Source organism: Indicator indicator, chromosome 10 (genome assembly GCF_027791375.1).
Source record: "Indicator indicator isolate 239-I01 chromosome 10, UM_Iind_1.1, whole genome shotgun sequence".
NCBI lineage: Eukaryota > Metazoa > Chordata > Aves > Piciformes > Indicatoridae > Indicator > Indicator indicator.
Genome location: NC_072019.1, coordinates 14,083,889 through 14,102,570, shown reverse-complemented (window position 1 = coordinate 14,102,570; position 18,682 = coordinate 14,083,889). Strand labels below are relative to the sequence as shown.

At 41.2% G+C, this 18,682-nt stretch overlaps 1 protein-coding gene across 2 annotated transcripts in view; it reads left to right on the top strand.

Moving 5' to 3' along the window:
* Positions 1 to 18,682, top strand: part of BRINP3 (BMP/retinoic acid inducible neural specific 3) — a 202,853-nt gene that overhangs the window by 146,561 nt on the left and 37,610 nt on the right. For both annotated transcript variants that reach the window (XM_054384346.1, XM_054384347.1), the window contains one exon: positions 11,804 to 12,026. In XM_054384346.1, coding sequence (XP_054240321.1) covers positions 11,804 to 12,026 — 223 coding nt within the window. The remainder of the gene's footprint in view (positions 1 to 11,803; positions 12,027 to 18,682) is intronic.

Genomic DNA, 18,682 nt, shown 5'->3' with positions numbered 1-18,682 from the left:
TAGCTTTTTCCTAATTTCATGCACTGTTGTCAGCTGAAATTCTGGAATAATTTTAACTATGGATCATATTACTATCTCCCAACAGTGCATTAAGGAATACAACCAGTGTGTCCCTCATATGGTTTATTCTTTCTCCTCTCCTACATCAGACACTTTAAAATATTGTTGCGATTACAGTGTGTCAGCTTCTTTCTTATAGATGTCTCCAGCAAAACTACAGCAGGTCTGCATTGAGTCTGTGATGTTTAACCTTATAAATCCTTCTATTTAGTCAGAAAAAAATAATCTAATGTAATTTTGTTTCCATCACAATAAATCACAGCTTCTCTCTTGCTGTGGTTCAAATTCTTTCTAAACACTGCTTTAGCAGAAGTGGGCACCATGGGATTCCTTTGTATCGCCTCTTGCAAGCTTCAAGTCATGTAGTTGACAAGTAAAAAAGTGATATTTTCTGAGCTGCCAAGCCTACAGATTGACCAGAGTGTGTAGACAGCAGCTTGGGTTCTAGCCTTTTCCCTTGTTACTAGCAGTAATGACAACCCTAAGATCTAAATGATGCCTTCAATAACTCTTGTGTAAACTACAATGATGTTCTCTCAAAAGTGTTCAGATTGCCTTTCAGTGCCTAGGTAAAAATTATCTTGGTGTTAGTAATGATCCTTCTACATAAGAAAAGTGAAAAAGAGGGGCAAAAATGAAAGAAAAAAGAGGAACTTCATTCTAAGACACTTTAAAACATAGCTAATGTACCAAATGTCTCATTGACACCTGTTCCAAATTACTAAGAGGAAAAGGGCAGAAGTGCAGATTTAAATTGGGAATGCCAGCATAAACAGAAATGTTGCTGTGTGTGCACTCTGATCGGAAGAAATTTCTTGCAACTGTAATGGAAGAAAGACACCCAGACTGACGTTCAGACTCTATGTTGAGATTACAGTCTTAAATGACATTGCAAGATCATAGAAGAATAGAATTGTTTGGTCTGGAGAAGACCTTTAAGATCATTCAGTGCGACCATTAACCTAACACTACCAAGGCTGGTGTTAAACTATGTCCCTCGGCACCACATCTCTGTGTCTTTTAAGCACCTGCAGGGATGGGGATTCAACTACCTCCCTGGGCAGTCTGTTCCAATATTTGAGAACCTTTTCAGTGGTTTCTTCTAATGTCCAACCTATACCTCCCCTGGTGCATCCTGATATCATTTCCTCTTGTCCTGTCATGCATTCCTTGGGAGAAGAGACTAACCCCCACCTGGCTTCATCCTCCTTTCAGGGAGTTGTAGAGAGCCAGAAGGTCCCCCCTCAGTCTTCTCTTCTCCAGTCTAAACAACTCCAGTTCCCTCATCCATTCCTCACCACACCTGTTCTCCAGACACTTCACCAGCTTTGTTGCCCTTCTCTAGACTTGCTCCAGCACCTCAATATCTTTCTTGTAGGTGGGATGAAATGTGAACTCAGCATTCACTGTGCAGCCTCACCAGTGATGTGTACAGGGTACGATCACCTCTCTACTCCTGCAGACCACACTATTGCTAATACAGATGACTAAGTTTGATTTGGAATCACAGGCAGGCAGTACATTTAGAGTCCCACGCTGTCATTTGCAGTGAAGACAGTTTCCACCAGAAGCTCACTCTTACCATAGTCCAATGACATATTACTGCTGTTGCAGTTACTGTTCCTCAATCCCAATGCATGTGGCATAAGCTTGGAAAGAAGATCTGCAAATCAAACTTGGGGAACATTCCTTCAGTTTATAAAATCAATACTCTCTATCAAGCTTTGTTTTTATTGATTCAAAAGGATGGGTGAAGGTACCCCATCAAAGGGCCATTTGTAGGTTGTATACACAAGGTGTGATGGCACAGGTCATTCCAGGTAGCACAGTCTCTCAGTTGACCAGAACAGCCCAATTGTGATGCCAAGTGTGTCTCATTTGAAATCTTAATTGAAAGGCTCCTTGTGAAAGGTCTGAGCAGACTCACTGGCCGTTGAAGGTGCTTTTTAATCACCGAGAATAAAGACTTCAATCAATATGGTTCAAACTATTTGCCCCTGAGCAGTAGAGTGGTGGCTTTCTTTAAAACACTGCTTACAGCTTCAGGCTCAAGGCCAGGAAAACTTAGCCCCCTGAGTTCTTAATATAATTATTGTTTTCTCTATTATCTTGCAAGGGTGTTAATTTGCCTCCCAGTAATTAACTTCCCTGTGAGGTTGTCAGGAAGTTTAATCAATAGCATGAGCAGACACACCAAGATGTCATTCCTTCTGTGACCAATACTCCCTTCCCCACCTCTCCCACACCTGTGGAGGTGTCATTGTTTTAATAAAACGAACAGGTGGGATGTGCATAATTCCTGGGAGAGTCAGTATCTAAATTCTTCAGCTCCTGCTCCAAAAATAAAAGTACAGCCAATCAGGTCCCATCAGGGTAATTGCCCCTGTTCCAAAACTAAAAGCATTATATGGCTCCTGCTATAGCAGCACCTGGCAAATCAATTTATTGAAGTTCTACACAGCGTTGTGTTCTCAGACACTTGAAACATTGTGATGACATTGTAATAAGAGGAGGAGCAGAAGGCTTGATCTAATATAATTCTACTTATGTCCACCATGTACGGGACATAATGTAATTCCCTTCAAAGATAGTGACAAAAACCCTCATTCTTGGTGGAATTCCAATCTGCCTTGGCAGCGTTTGACTTCCTTTATTAAGAGGAATGTCACTCTGTGGCCTCTCTTTTCTTCTAAGGCAGTGTTGTCTGTTCTGATTCATAGCTTCTTAAATCTTCTCTTGTAACAGCTTAACACTGGTTATTTACTTCAGTGTGTTTTCCAAGAACACTTTTCAGTTTCACTCATTCTCTTCCCTGAACAATCCTTCTGTGATACATCACATAGTTCACCCAGCTTTCCAACTGCAGGAGTTACCAGTGTGACTAAGAACAAGTAAGGTAACTTTTTAGGATGGCAGAGGCTATGTCTAAATCCACCCATAAAAATTCTGTCCTGTGAAGTATCTGCATTTATAGTGTTATAGCAAGATAATAATAGCCAGCACCAGAGAGAAACTGCAGGAATATTTGTAAACGACGTTGAAATGCTCAAAATATTTAGAAAAAAAAAATCCAATATAGCCAACAGATAAATTTTTGGAATGTTTTTCTTCAATGCATACAGTGAATCCAAAGGACTACAAGCTGTTAGGGTTTTCAGAGACAGCTGTTGGAGTCTGGCTTTTCAGTGTCTAAGAAGTGAACTTACTGTCAAGGTCATATTTAGAATGAGAATAAGAAACAAGTTACTCCCTGATCATAAGAAATGTGAATCTGTTCAGCTGACAGCAGAGTCTAGGGAAGGTAAATACTTTTTGCCTGGAAAAAAATCATAATTGATCTATGATTTACAGGGTGATTTTCTGTCTTAACTATCAGGTTTGCCTTGGAAATACATTTCCTCTTTATCTGAATGCCAAGAGATACCCAAGCCTGTTGAGGGGAGTATCTGTGGTTTTGTGTTCTTGTGACAGGTTGACATTATTTGCATTAATTGTAAATATATATATACATGCTGTCAAATGTTAGGGGCAGGCTGACCACTAGATGAGTGCCAAAGGCTCTCCATGACACCTCTGCCTTCCCAAAGGGAAGAGAAAGGGAAGAAGGCAGAGAGACTGATGGGCTGAGAAAGAAACTAAACCAGGTAGTATGGAAAGAACAATCCAATGGAATAGAGACAAAGAGACACAAACTAATATGGAACCCAAACCCTGATGGCAATGACAGCACTATTGGCACCACTGATGCTGGGGTCAGGCACCAGGTAAGTCCCAAACTGGACTCGGTAGCAGATGGGAACCAGATTCAGGAGCTGCATTTTGGGTCAGGATCAAAGGCAGAAAGCACAGAGTCCTCCTGGGACACTGGCTATTGAAGAAGAAGCTTGATCCTGGTGAACCTTCAGCTTTCTCCTGAAGATGCCATGCATGGAATGAAATCCTTTATTGGGCAGTTGAGGGCCACCTGTCCTGGCTGTTCCTCCCTGCAGGTGCCACTTCTGCCTTCCTGCCCGCCAAGCCAGGGCACAAGCTGTGACAGTGCCCTCGGTCTGCAGAGGAGCGAGTCTAAAGCAGAGATATTCTGAAGCCTAGACCATAGCAGCAACTCTTTCATCAGCTTCTCCCACTAGAAGCAGCCCCTGGATGTGCAAGCATGCCTTGAACTTCATAAAGTGCCTCACTGAGCAGTGACTGAGCTGGGAAGTCACAGCATTGACCAGAATTAGTTCTGTTCTCGGTCATGCCAGGGCTCATGCCCGTATATGTATAAACATATATAACATCCATGTAAAATCAGTTTTTCCAATGTGTGATTTGCATAAGGTACCTTAGAAACTCCTTGTTAGTGAAGGATCTCTGTTCCACACCAATTCTGCCTTCACCTGTGCTGATACTTAACCCTCTTCTTTCACCCTCGCAAAGCCTGGGATTTAGACGAGCTTTTAAATAAAAACAGGCAAAACCAAACAAGCAAAAAACCAAAAACAACTCCCACAAGCCTACCCCACTGCAAGTATCACAGAAATTTATTTCCCCTGAGGCTTGCAAAGCAGCTGGATAGTAGCTGTTCAAATGACCTGTCTAACAATAAGCACTGAGCTTCTCTCCTCCTTATGCAGGCTGTAATCTTCCCCAGCACATACATTTCTTTCCCCCTTTCTGTTCTTCAGGAAGTTGATTTGCTTTGGAGAAGCAAACATCTAAAGGATGGTTAATTTGCTTTGGAGAAGCAAATATTTTAATTACAGGGAGAAATGAATGATTTAACCTGGATGGGGGGTGGGGGGAGGCAGAATTCAGCTTTACTATCTTTTCTGTGAAGAAATAAGGTTGTTTCAAGCTCCAGCCTTATGCTTCCTTGAATTGGATTGTTTTCAAACATATATTTCTTGGAACACAGCTGCTCCTTCTTTGACAGATTAAGTAATGCATCATGAACAACTAAAATTCATTGCCACATAAAAACAAATATATGTTCATTTTAGTACTTTGTTTTCTCCAGGCTTCTGAATCATGGTGGGATATTTTAAAGAACATATATCTTTTATAAATCTCTTTAATAATATCTACACAATATTGAGGCAGCACTTTATTGAGCAGCCCCCATACACAACCATTTGAAATGAAGGTCTTATTGCTTTTTATCCTCTCATACTGCCAGCTTTGTGGTTTGAGGTTTCAATTTACAGCTGACACTGGTATTTGACTTGCTGTCATATTTATTGCCCTGATTACAATTAAAAGCTTTGCTGTGGGAAAGGAATGATAACACCATGGTCACAATGTTAGAGCAGAAAGCTTTTCACATACAGTTACATAAAAAGTGAGACAAACTGTTGGGGATTACAAGATCTTTCCTACCACAACTCTTTTTCCTCACACTAATTGCAGATACCAGAGAGGATTCCAAAGAGGATGCAGTTGCCTGGAGCCATAAGCAAATATATTGCCATCATTATTATTTGTAATAGATGGCAACGATTAAATTTGGAGTCTGTTGTGCTAAATGCCCTATAATGATATGAGACAGGCTCTCCTCTGAAGAACTTATATCCTACACAGGAAAGACACTTGAAGCATAGCAGAGAGAAAGATTTACCTACTGAATATTGCAAAATATTAAGGCAGCCATTTTGAAACAGCTTATCTGGGGATCTGATCAATGCCTATCAATATCTAAAGGGTGGTGGTGAAGAGGGTGGGGCCAACAGCTTTGCAGGGATGCTCAATGATAGTACGAGGGTCAATGAGCACAATTTGAAACACAAGAATTTCACACAGAATTACACAGAATCACAGAATGTGAGCGGTTGGAAGGGACCTCAAAAGATCATCTAGTCCAACCTCCCTGCCATAGCAGGATCACCTACACCAGATCACACAGGAGCACATAGAATCATAGAATGTATCAGATTACAAAGGACCCTCAAAGGTTATCTTGTCTAACCACCCTTAAGTGAGCAGGGACACCTCCAAGTAGATCAGATTTCTCAGGGCCCCATCAAGTTTGATCTTGAATGTCTCCAGAGATGGGGCCTCAACCACCTCTCTGGGCAACCTGTTCCTTATTTGACCACGCTCATTGTGAAAACCTTCTTCCTCATGTCATACTTAAATCTCCCCTGCTTTAGCTTAAGCTAAATATAAAGAAAAACTTCTTTGCTGTGAGGGTGCTGGAGCCCTGGAGCAGGCTGCCCAGAGAGTGTCTGGAGTCTCCTTCTCTGGAGAGATTCCAAATCTACCTGGACATTGTGATCATGGGCAAGCTGGTCTGGGTGACCCTGCTTTAGCAGGGGAGTTGGACTAGATGATCTCCAGAAGTCCCTTCCAACTTCTACCATGCTGGGATTCTGTTACAAAAAAAAAAGCTATTTAAAAAATTTTAAAAATCAGGAATAATCTTTCATTAACTGCAATATTATCCTTTTATTTTTTTGTTGACAGCATGCATCAAAGCCTTTTGACCTGCATTTTTCAATATTTATTAATTTTGTCATTTCTTTATTTATAGTTTTTATATTCAAATATGTAATTAAATATTGGCATAGAAATGCAGAATTTCTCTTCTGTCAAAGTGAAGTATTTTGATTTGAAGCAAAGCAAAACAAGAAAGCTTTACAATGTTCCTTCTAGAGGATTTCAGAGAACTTAGAAGCATTTGGAGAATTTTAGAGAATTTCAAGAGATTTAGGTTGCATTCTAATTTTGGAATGCTAAAAATCCTTCCACAAAATGGATTTTGTATGCTCTGCACAGTTCTACTTAAGAGCTTTCTTTGTTGTGAAATGAATGGCTTTAGCAGCTTTCCTTAGCTTTTCGGTAAAATTAATTGGTAGCTTTCTTCCTAACTTCTAACCTGCACCAAAAATAAATCAGCATTTATATGAAATAGTGGGCTTATTTACAGCATCAGCAGATAAGGTCAGCACTGAAATGGGCACAGGGGTTAAGCAAATTGGCAGATCAGGGTTGAAGGACAGCCTTTGACCCTGTGTCATCTTCTCTGTAGGTAAATAGATTGCTGGAGTTAGTAGAATTTCGTCCTTTGTGGTTTTCAATGAGAACTTTTGGTCTGAGTGTTTCTTGCTGGCTCTGGCTGTTACTCATTCTCCTCCTGCAATGCTATCTGTTTGTTTTGGCTTCCCTTGGAATGCCTCCTGCCAAAGGAAGGCTGGGTTGTATTAAAACCAGATGTAGACAAAGGATTTGCACAGACAAGGAGACAGGATATTTGGAATTAAAAAAACACATGCCATGACTGAACTCAAACTGCAACTGAAATTTCTCATTTGATGCAAGGTCTCAAGTTCCTTAAGTAGTTTCTCCTTCAACAGATGGGAACCTGGACAGGCATTATCACAGGTACCTGCAGGCCTGTCTTGTCTAACATTTGTATCAGGGTGTGTGGATTGAGGCACCTGCAGACAGTTTGCAGATGACACTAAACTGGGTAGGAGTTGGTCTGCTGGGGAGTAGGAAGGCTCTGCAGAGGGATCTGGACAGGCTGGATTGATGGGCCAAGGCCACTTGTGTGAGATTCAACAAGACCAAGTGCTGGGTTCTGCCGTAACCCCATGCAAAGCTCCAAGCTTGGGGCAGAGTGGCTGGAAAGCTGCCTGGCAGAAAAGGACCTGGGAGTGTTGACAGCCAGCTGAAGATGAGCCAGCATGTGCCCAGGTGGCCAAGTAGGCCAACATCATCCTGGTCTGGATCAGCAATAACCTGGCAAGCAGGACCAGGGCAGGTATTGTCTCCCTGTACTGGGCACAGGGGAGGCTGCACCTCAAATACTGGGTTCAGTTTTAAACCCTTCACTCTAAGAAGGACATTGAGGGGCTGAAGTATGTCCAGAAAAGGGCAACAAATCTGATGAAGAGTCTGGAGAACAAGTCTGGTGAGGAGTGGTTGAGGGAACTGGGCTTGTTTAGTCTTCAGAAGAGAAGGCTGAGGGGAGGCCTTCTTGCTCTCTACAGCTCTCTGGAAGGAGGTTATAGGAAGGTTGATCTCTTCTCCCAAGTGCTAGGATGAGAGGAAACAGCCTCAAGTTGTGCCAGGGGAGGTTTAGGTTGGACATTAGAAACAGTTCTTCCCTGAAAGGGTTGTCAAGCACAGGGCAGTGGTGGAATCCCCATCACTGGAGGGATTGAAAAGCCATGTGGACCTGGTGCTGAAGAACATGGTTTAGTGGTGATGTGGTGCTGCTGGGTTAGCAGTTGGACTTAATGATCTGAGAGGTCTTTTCCAGCTGAAACAATTCTATGAATCTCTGAGTCTATGATTCTGTGATTAGATGTAATGTTGGGGGTTCCCCCCCATTTTTATAATTACTTAAGAATATGAAAGAAAATGGTACTGCATGTGAGTGCTGAAATCATATCACATATGGTATCAAGCATCATGTTTTAAAACTATCAACTTCTCCAGCCCCCAGCACTGTAATGCTGGCTGTTAATCCTCAGCAATGGCTGGTACAATGTGTTGATTAGAGTGTAATAGTTTAATCATCTCTCAGTGTTAGGAGTTCACACTGTAGTTTCACAGATCATGAAATGTGTCTGTTTAAGATATGAGCACATTATCTTTTCTTCTCTTTTTTTTTTTGTAGGAGACACCATGTAACCATGCTCATTTTCTCTCTCTCTCTCTTTTACCTGCACCATGGGTGCTCATTAGCATCATCATAGTCAAAGATAGGATAGTCAAAGACAATGTTTATTACAGGGAGAAAAAGAAGCATTTTCTTATTGGAAATGCTTTTTGCATTGCAAGTTAAGGAGTGTAAACCCTCCTTATCACCTCTAAACACTGCATCCGATTAGTTGTTAGCTGTAGAGCTTATTGCTGTTGTGCAAAGGACAGCAAATTGACAACGTTCCTTAAATAAGTCGTTACAGCAGTATGAAAACTGAAAAGGCATCTTCCCAGCATAGTCTCTCCTCAGGGATTTGGGGTTATTTTTAGCTTCATGAAGCTGAGTTTCAGTAGATATACCAGCGTCTCAGAAAGGAAATGAGAAGTTAGTAATTAAAATAGGTAGTGAGGAACCTGGATTTCGGATCTGATCCTCCCTTGCTGTCTTAGGGCACTCTTTCAAAGTCAGATCTGAGCTTTATCAAAGGGTGCATGTTGCAACAATTCAGTTAACCTTATTGCCTACTAATTCCTTCCCTACCTTTTTTTTTTTTGTTTGTTTTAATGTTGTAAAAAAAAATTACTACCAGTTTGTTAAAGATACCCTCTTTAGGCTTTGAAGACTTGGTCAAGCCAGTGGGACTGTGCCTCCTTTAGACAAGCCAGGCATAGTCTTTTCTCACAGCAGCTGTGCAAGACGTAAAGGGAAGCGAGCCCTGCGAGGTGTAGTGTGAGGAGACAAAGGCATAATTGTCACTTGAGAAAGGGAAAAGAGGAAGCTGGTTTTCCCCAAAATCACAGATGCCAGTCTGGTAATGCAGAATTTAATACTCACATTTATCCAAATTATTAAGGTACAAACCCAGGAACAGATGCTCACTCTTTTTGGACAGAGGGTAACAGCTAACTACTCAGACAAAATCATGGAAGGGAAGAGGCAATAGATAAAAGACTCTGAATACTTGATGAAATAAAAGAACAGTTCCTTTCTTCAGTCCCTTAATTTGTACCAGGGAGAGCAGAGGAGCAGCCGTGCTGTCCTCAAGGTGGGAATAATGGGCAACTAATACCCAAAGAGGAAGACATGAGGAGAAAATGAATAACACGTTGCCAAGGAGCTCCCAGATGAATTATTAAATCCACTTTATTAAATATAAAATCATCATCTTTGCCCCTTGCCTTTCATTTTTTACCTTCCAGAAAACCTTTCAATGCCTTTTGTCTTCTGATGAATCTTCATCCATCACAGAAAATACTGTGCTAAAATAGGGCTGTTCTATTTCATCGTGGCCCCGTGTCCCTCAGGATGTGGATGAGGGTCACTCGAGCTCATTTAGAAAAGATCTTTCATCTCCGCCCATAAAAAAGGAACTATTTTTGCCCTCTTTGTGCAAAGATGTTGTTAAAAAAACTGAAGTAAAGCTACAGCTAAACCCCAAAGACTCACTAACAATTACAACAATGACGGTAACGGAGCATTCTTTGATGCAAGCAGACATTTTCCCCAATCAACCCTCTCCCACGAGCAACCTGAAATTACAGTGATGTTAAATATTATGATTAACTCTAGTTTTGAGAGGGAGGCTACTTCAGTCAGGCTGCTGAAGTGCAGACTACCCAAAAGGAGCATCTGGCAGGGTGAAAGCCAAACTGTGGGGGAAGTGACTTTGCTGCAGGAACAAGCTGAAAGAAAGGATGGATTGTGAAGGGTGGGAGGATAGCAGCAGGCAGGAGGGCAGACAGGGAAGCATGCTGATATATGGAAACAAGAAAGAAAAAGGATAAACATGTGCATTCCATTGCCCTACTGATTTTCTCTCTGTTTTTTTCCCCCAGCAATTAGAGCCCTTTTAAATGGAAGTTTAGTTAGGTTCAAAACTTACAAATCAACATGTAAGTTATCCTACTATGCAAGTGGACTCACTGATTAGTAAATTTCTGTTGATAAGATACACTCTATGCATCTGAGCTATTGGAATAAATCACAAAGCACAGGATGTTTGCAGTAACATTGATCCTCAGGCTTTAGAACTCCTTTTTATCACTTCAGAGATGGGGACATGAGTCAAAAGAAGTTAAAGGTTTAGGTTATGGCATTTCTGAAGTCTTGAAGTACAATTATCAAATACTTTGAAATGTGAATTTTCAGTTCTGAATATTTTTGGTAGTCTGATGAATAATTGTTTGTTACAGATGGAATATGTCTAAAAGAGAGCTGGCCTGGAAAATCACATCTACTTGCATTTCCTAAGTATTGGAATATACCACTTATAAAGAATTTCCTCTCTTCTCCACATGAGCCAATGGACATTGATCTTTAAGTCACAGAATCACAGAATTGTCAGGGTTAGAAGGAACCTCAAGCATCATCCAGTTACAACCACACTGCCATGGGCAGGGACACTTTCCACTAGATCAGGTTGCCCAGAGCCACGTCTAGCCTTAAAAACTTACAGGGATGGGGCTTCTGTGAGCAACCTGTTCTAGTGTCTCAACAGCTTTATGGTGAAGAACTTCTTAACATCTAATCTAAATCTACTGTCCTCTAGCTTGGATCCATTCCCCCTAGTCCTATCACTACCTGATACCCTAAGTAATCCCTCACCAGCTTTCTTGTAGGCCCCCTTCAGATACTGGAAGGCTACAATAAGGTCTCCTCAGAGCCTTCTCCAGGTTGAACAACCCCAACTCACTCAGCCTGTCCTCATAGGGGAGGAGCTCCAGCTCTCTGATCATCCTCATGGCCCTTCTCTGGACACATGTGCATTAACTCTCAGATCCCAAATTTCAAGGCAAGAAACTGATTTTTATTTGATCTTCCTATTATCCAGGTTGAGAAATAATGACAGTGCTTGCATTTGGTTTAGCATCAATACAAAATAAGTATTGACTTTTTACTGGTTTTATTCTAATACTACCACTGAAAATATACTTGCCTTTCTACTTTTAAAGAGTCAAAATATTTACTTGCAATTGTAGAGTTTCAGGTTAAAAAAAAAAACATCAAAATAAAGTTCAATAAAAAAATAATTAGAAGTTATTTTTTTTTTTTTCTGCAATGACAGTCATGGCTACCTCATTAAAGACCATTCTTTTTTTTCTTTTTTTCCAGATGAATTCAAATTATTTATGAAAAGGCTGCCTATGAATTATTTCCTGAACACATCTACGGTAATGCACTTGTGGACAATGGATTCTAATTTCCAACGTCGCTATGAGCAACTGGAAAACAGCATGAAGCAACTCTTCCTCAAGGCACAGAAAACTGTGCACAAGCTCTTTGGCCTTAGTAAGAGATGCCATAAACAGCCACTCATCCGCATGCCAAGGCAGAGGTAAGGAAGTCTGTGAAAGCCTGTGAAATTCAAACTGCTCTCTTGAAACTGAGATTCTCCTTAAGGGCATAGGTGCTGGAATGTCTGCGGCTTACGGTGCTCGCACAGTACACAAACCTTGTACCCGCAGGGATTGAACAATCCCAGCTGTCAATATTGCTCCCAGCTTTCAATATTGCTCCATTTACTTTTTCCTGAATACTGTGGGGAAGGTCAAAATAAAACCTGATTTGTCTATGGCTGCATTATCTGAGGCAACTGAGAGATAACATTCATCCTGTTTGGTCTGCCTTGGTTTTACCGAACCATACCCTCAGTGGAATTTGTCTAACTGTGCAAAATAATCGTACACCAACTACTAGATACCTATTCTGAAGCAAACACAGCTATTTTAAGAACTTTTCAGGCCATTATACAATATATACTACATGCTATTGATTTCTTGTCTCGTTTGTCAGATATGAATTAGATGTGAAAGGATGCCTGAGGAAAGAAAACAGAAGTGTTTTAGTCCTTCCTAGAAACAAAGAGATCCTGAAAGCTGGCTGGTCAAATCTGTGTTAAGACAAAGTGGTTCTAGTTGATTGCTGATCAAAAATTGCTTTATTGAAATTAGTGGAATGGCACTAGAGTAAATCTGAAATGAATAAGCTTTTGAGGACACTGTTCTGAGCTCAAGCATTGTGGGGCTAGGCCAGTGATCTCTGCATTGAGCATGATTTAAAAAAAACTAGGTTTTAGAGTTTCAGGAGGCAGCTATTATGGTTTTCATGGCCCCCTTTTTTCTACACACTGATTTCCTTTGTGATCTGCTAGTTGAAACAAAAAATGTGGTTTTCACTTGTGGGGTCATTTCTTAATTAGAAAACATTTCACTAAGAAAGGTCATACAGTCTCTGCAGTGCTTTGACATCATCTCTTGAGTTGCTTGGGTATGACCTGAATGAGCATTCTGCCACAGAAATGATTCAACATGAAAGAGTTCAGCAGCAACCCAGAGCTTTTTCAAACACACAAACCAGAATCCAACCTCACTTTATTTTTCTCTCTACCAAATTTTTAAAGTAATCAGGTCTTCCAAAATAACCACTATAGGGTGTTCTGGGGCAATTTTTGGTTGTCATCAGTAATAGCAATATACAGAGTACAGATGAACTGAAATATAAAAAGCACAGATCAGCTGAAATGATTGATCAAAACACACCTTTCTCACTATATGAAGGATATGTATTTTCTTTTTAATTTAGAACTTGTGAGCTCACAGTTTATTCATTAATTAAATGATGGAGCACTGTACAAAAAAAATAACTGTGGACAGGCTGGAGAGGGTCCAGGGAAAAGCCACAAAGCTGATCCAAGGACTGGGAAACCAACATGTAAAGAAAGGTTGAGAACTGTGATAGTTCAGTCTGGAGATCAGAAGGTTTAGGGGAGACCTTATCACCATATTCTAGTGTATAAAGGATGGATACAAAGAATATAAAGATTTCCTTTTTACAGGGAGTCCCATGGAAAAGAGGAAGAGTAATGGGGAAAAGTTACTCCTGGGGAGATTCTGATGGAGCAAAAAGGGAAATATTTTACAATAAGAACAATGAACCATTGGAATTATTTCCTCATGGAAGTGGTGGAGTCCCCAACATTGGACATTTTTAAGGTTCATCTGGACAGTGGCTGGGACATCTTGTTCAGACCATGCTTTTGCCAGGAAAGGTTGGAACAGATGATCCTGTCCCAACCTAAGATTCTCTGATTCTGTAATAATAAATATTATTAGCAATGAGTTCACCTGTTTTACAGGGAGTTGCATTAAGCTCTCATCACAGTTTGATTTTGCAACATATCATTAACTGAAGAATATCATAACTTGCTTCTAAGATAATGATGTCCTGGTTTAGTGACCACCATGAAATTTTTCCTAGTCAGTACAGAGGGAGATTGGATGTGTGACAGCAGAATGATAATCAATAGATGTCTCAAAGATCAGTGCTAAAGGCAGGCTTGGGAATACTTAGCAAGTGGGATACATTTGCTAAAAGAGAACATTTTCAAAGGCTACATTCCATCTGAATATCTGAGAAATTGCCTCCTGACATCAAGGCTTTTATGGCTGATAAGAAGGGCTTTAAACTGAAAAGTGAGAGGAAAAAGGTCAAAAGAAACTGGTTTAATTTCCAACTTGGTTAAAAAAAAACAATCTGATAGTCTAAGATACAGCAATGGATAAAGGCATATCAGAGATAAAAAGATGGATAGTGAGGGGAAAAAGAACCCCAAACACACAGGTATTGATAAATTAGTAGTCAGGTATTTGTCATAATAGAAGTATAGCTAATCCAAACAAGGCACTGAAGGGTTTTTTTTTGCTGCAGAAGAGCTAACTGTTAATGCAGTGGAGAATGGATATCTGAGTAATGTAAGGGAGAAGCATGAATTACTGCTCATACTGTAAAAACAGACATTTTAGCAGATAATAAGTGGAAACCAAGTACTAAAATTCCTTGTGTTTAAGGGAAGACAGAAATTAAAGCAAAAATCACAGCTCCATATGCCAGTGATATTCTGGACTCCAATGAAATAAGAAGGTGGAACTGGAACAAAATGTAATCCTTTCCAAAGGCTTTCCAAACAACTCTTTCGGATTAGTGTTTGGGTTCTGCTCTTGATAGGCAAGGATGAATTTTATTATAGAAAGAGGAATTAGAGAGAGTTAATGGAGACATAAATACTATTTTAAGTTGTATTTTATGGGCACTTGTCTTTTCAGACACAGATTAAGGAGTTAGTGCTTCGGTTGTTAATAAAGGTCATGATGCTGGCAGAGAGTAAAAACAAAGGAACTCTTCTAATGATCAATTTTTACACTGTATTTCACAAGTCAATAGCAGATTTGGAAAGGAATATATCAAAACCAGAGAACTGGGTTTCTCTTTCATGAGGCTGGGAGGTATGTCCTGGAAGTTTAATATAATTGATGAAAACTTGCTATGAGGGTGAGTTTTATAGGGATTTATCTATGTCGTCTGCCAGAAATGGCTTGGTCACACTTGAAGGAGCTCCCACATACGGTCAAGGTTATAATTAATTACTGGAAATACCTGCCTCTTTTCTTCAGCCTCAAAATTTTGCAGCTGAACATGAAACAAATTGTTGCTTGATTGTTTTAAACAGGATTCAATTAATCAGTTCAGCAGGATTGCTTGTAGCTTTCCCCATGTTTGCTGAAGAGCCAAGCCACTTAATAATCATAAGACCAAACTGTATTGCTGTTTTAATGTTCTAATCCTTAAACCAAAATACCCTTGAATCCTCTTCTAATATCATTGTTCACAGTAGAAAATGTGAACTTGCAAGTTAAAGAAACTACGTGTCTTCTTTTCACACGTATTCTATACTCTTCAGCTGGAATAATGTATCCATAGTTTTCTTTCAGTCTGCACTAGCAGTCAGAACAATGCCTTTTTTTACTGCAGCACTTTTGTATACACTGGGGATGGGAACGGGATTACTATTTTTATTTTATTCTGTTCATTGCAAACCTTTTCAAATTCCAGATGTTCTTCCTAGATGTTAAGCTTGCTTTCATTAACATCAAACACGACATTGTTCCTTTTGCTGAACATCAAATCGTGCCGAGATACATCAAAAGTCCATAGATTTCCATTATGCACCCTTATGGTACTCCTGAGTGTAACTTCTCACATTCATCTGAATTAATCAATACTCTCTCTCTGTAATGAGTGACGTGTTTACTGGTTGTCTGAGTATAAAGAACAATACCAATTGAAAACTGAAAACCAACAAGGAGCACAGAAATTGCTATGCATCAATCTGTTCCCATGTTGTATGTAGAGATGGAATGACAAGACATTCAATTGCAAGATATAAAAAGGAAAAAAAAAAGTTTAAAAAAATGTACTCTGAAAAACCCAACCTGACCGTTATGTGGAGCAATCGCGTTTGGTGGATCATATACAGGATCCCAGCATGGCTGGGGTGAGAAGGGATTTCTGGAGAACACCTGGTCCAAACTCCCTGCCAAAGCAGGGTCACCCACAGGGGCTTGCCCAGGATCACAATGTCCAGGTGGGTTTGGAATCTCTCCAGAGAAGGAGACTCCAGAACTGATCTGGGAAGCCTGCTCCAGGGCTCCAGCACCCTCACAGAAAAAGAGTCTTTGCCTCATGATTAGGTGGAACTTTCTGTGTTCCAGTTTGTGCTCATTGTTCCTTGTCCTGTTACTGGGTTCTACTGAGAAGAGTCTGGCCCCATCTTCTTGCCCCCCACCCTTTAGCTAGTGTAGATCCCCACTCAGGCTGTTCCTCTCCAGGCTAAAGATTCCCAGGACTTGCAGCTATCCCTCCTCACAGATATGCTACAAGATGAGCTACTGCCTCCTATGGATTTGAGGCTCTGTTGATTTCAAAAAGCTCAAGTGATTACATCTCTATTTTCATCGTTCTCTGTGTTCTCATTGCATTGGCACATCAGCTTTAAAATCTTGCAGCATCCTGTACTCCTCATCCTATGAACTTGGCCATAGTCCACCGCATGCAGCAGTTGTTACTCCACTAGATGGCCAGCTCCTGCTGCAGTTCCCATGCAGGAAGGTTGCTGTGCTAGTGGCACAATGCATCTTGCTCTGTGGGAATCAGTAGGTGTTGGGAAATGTATACAGGAGGACGTCGAAACAGCACTAGAACCACAGCACATTGTGCTTTCTAGGTATCAAGACAAGGTGCAAAACCTCATGATTTCACCCTCTACAGCTACCTCAAAGGAGGTTGGAACAATGTGGGGGTTGGTCTCTTCTCACCTGCAAGAAGTGACAGGGCAAGAGGAAACATCCTCAAATTGTGCTAGGGGAGGTTCAGGTTACATATTAGGAAATATTTTCTGTTCTCAGGCATTGGAGAAGACTGCCCAGGTAGGTAGTGCAGTCACCATCCCTGGTGACTCATTGTGCATATTTCTGATTTAGGACCATGAGGTGTAAGGGACAATCTTTGGAAGTAATTTGCATATGGTATCTGTACTCTGGTATATCTGCTCCGAGAAAAGGACTGACACAGTCATTTTCTAGTCCAACAGCTCAATTCCAGCAGCATCTCTCTCAGATGAAGTGAGAGTTATGCCCTATCACAAGCAGCAAAGGTCAGGCTTCCTCACAGTTTAGGCTGAGCGTTGTGACTCACACTTGCACTGGAGGATGGGATCTGTGAGTGTGTAATGCAATGTTAACATCACCTTCACACTGAATCTTCTAATTTTTCAAAGACAAAATAGGTGGAGGGAATAAAGAAATAGATATTTCACTCAGTAGAGATCACAGTATCACAGTACAGTATCACAGTACATTAGAAGCTGGAAGGGACCTCAAGGGATCATTGAGTCCAACCCCCTTGCCAAAGTAGGATCACTCAGGGTAGTCTGCACAGGAATGCATCCAGGTGGGTTTTGAATGTGTCCAGAGAAGAAGGCTCCCCCTGGGCAGCCTGCTGCAGTGCTCCATCACCCTCACTGTAAAGTTTCTCCTCATGTTGAGGTGAAATCTTCTATGTTCAAGCTTGCACCTGTTGTTCCTTGTCTTATTATTATGTACCAACAAAAAGAGCTTGACCCCTCCACTTGACACCTAACCCTCTGATATTTATACACATTACTGTGATCCCCTCTCAATCTTCTCCAGACTGAACAGCCCCAGGTCTCTCAGTCTCTCTCCGTAGGGGAGGTGCTCAAGGCCCCTTGTGGCTCTCCTTTGGATTCTCTCCAGCATGTCCCTGTCTCTCTTGAACTCAGGAGCCCCAAACTGGACACAGTATTCCAGGTGTGGTTTCACCAGGGCAGGGTAGAGGGGGCGAAGAACCTCCCTAGACCTTCTGGATGTCCATATATAATCATAGAATCATTCAGGGTGGAAAAGACCCTTGAGATTATCAGGGCCAACCATTAAACCTACTCTAACAAGTTCACCACTACACCATATTACTAAGTACCACACGTAAATGACCTTTAAACACCTTCAGAGATGGTGACTCCACCACCTCCCTGGGCAGCCTGTTCCAACAATTGACCTCTCTTTCAGTGAAAAAAATTTTCCTAATGTCCAGCCTAAACCTCCCCTGCTGTAGCTGAAGCTCATCCCCTCTTGTTCTTTCACTAATTACCTCTGAGTAAAGACCAGCACCTACCTCTCTCTGTTATTCTTTGAGGCAGTTGCAGAGGGCAATAAGGCTTCCCCTCAGCCTCTTCTTCCTCAAACTACACAGTCCCAGTTCCCTTAGCTGCGCTTCATCACATTCATTCTCTAGGTCCTTCACCAGTTTAGTTGCTCTTCTTTGCACCACTCCATCACCTCAATTTCTTTCTTGCATTGAGGTGTCCAAAACTGAACCCAGGACTCGAGGTGTGGCCTCACCACTGCCTAGTATGGAGGGATAATCACTTCTCTCCTCCTGCTGGTCACTATGTTGCTGATCCAAGCCAGAATGTCATTGGCTTTTTTTACCACCTGGGCACACTGCTGGCTCATGTTCAGCTGCCTGCCCATTAAAATCCCCAGGTCCCTTTCTGCCAACTTGCCAGCCAAGCTTCCCCAGGCCTGCAGCATTCATGGGGTTGTTGTACAGGACACTGTAGCTCAGGTATCACAATGG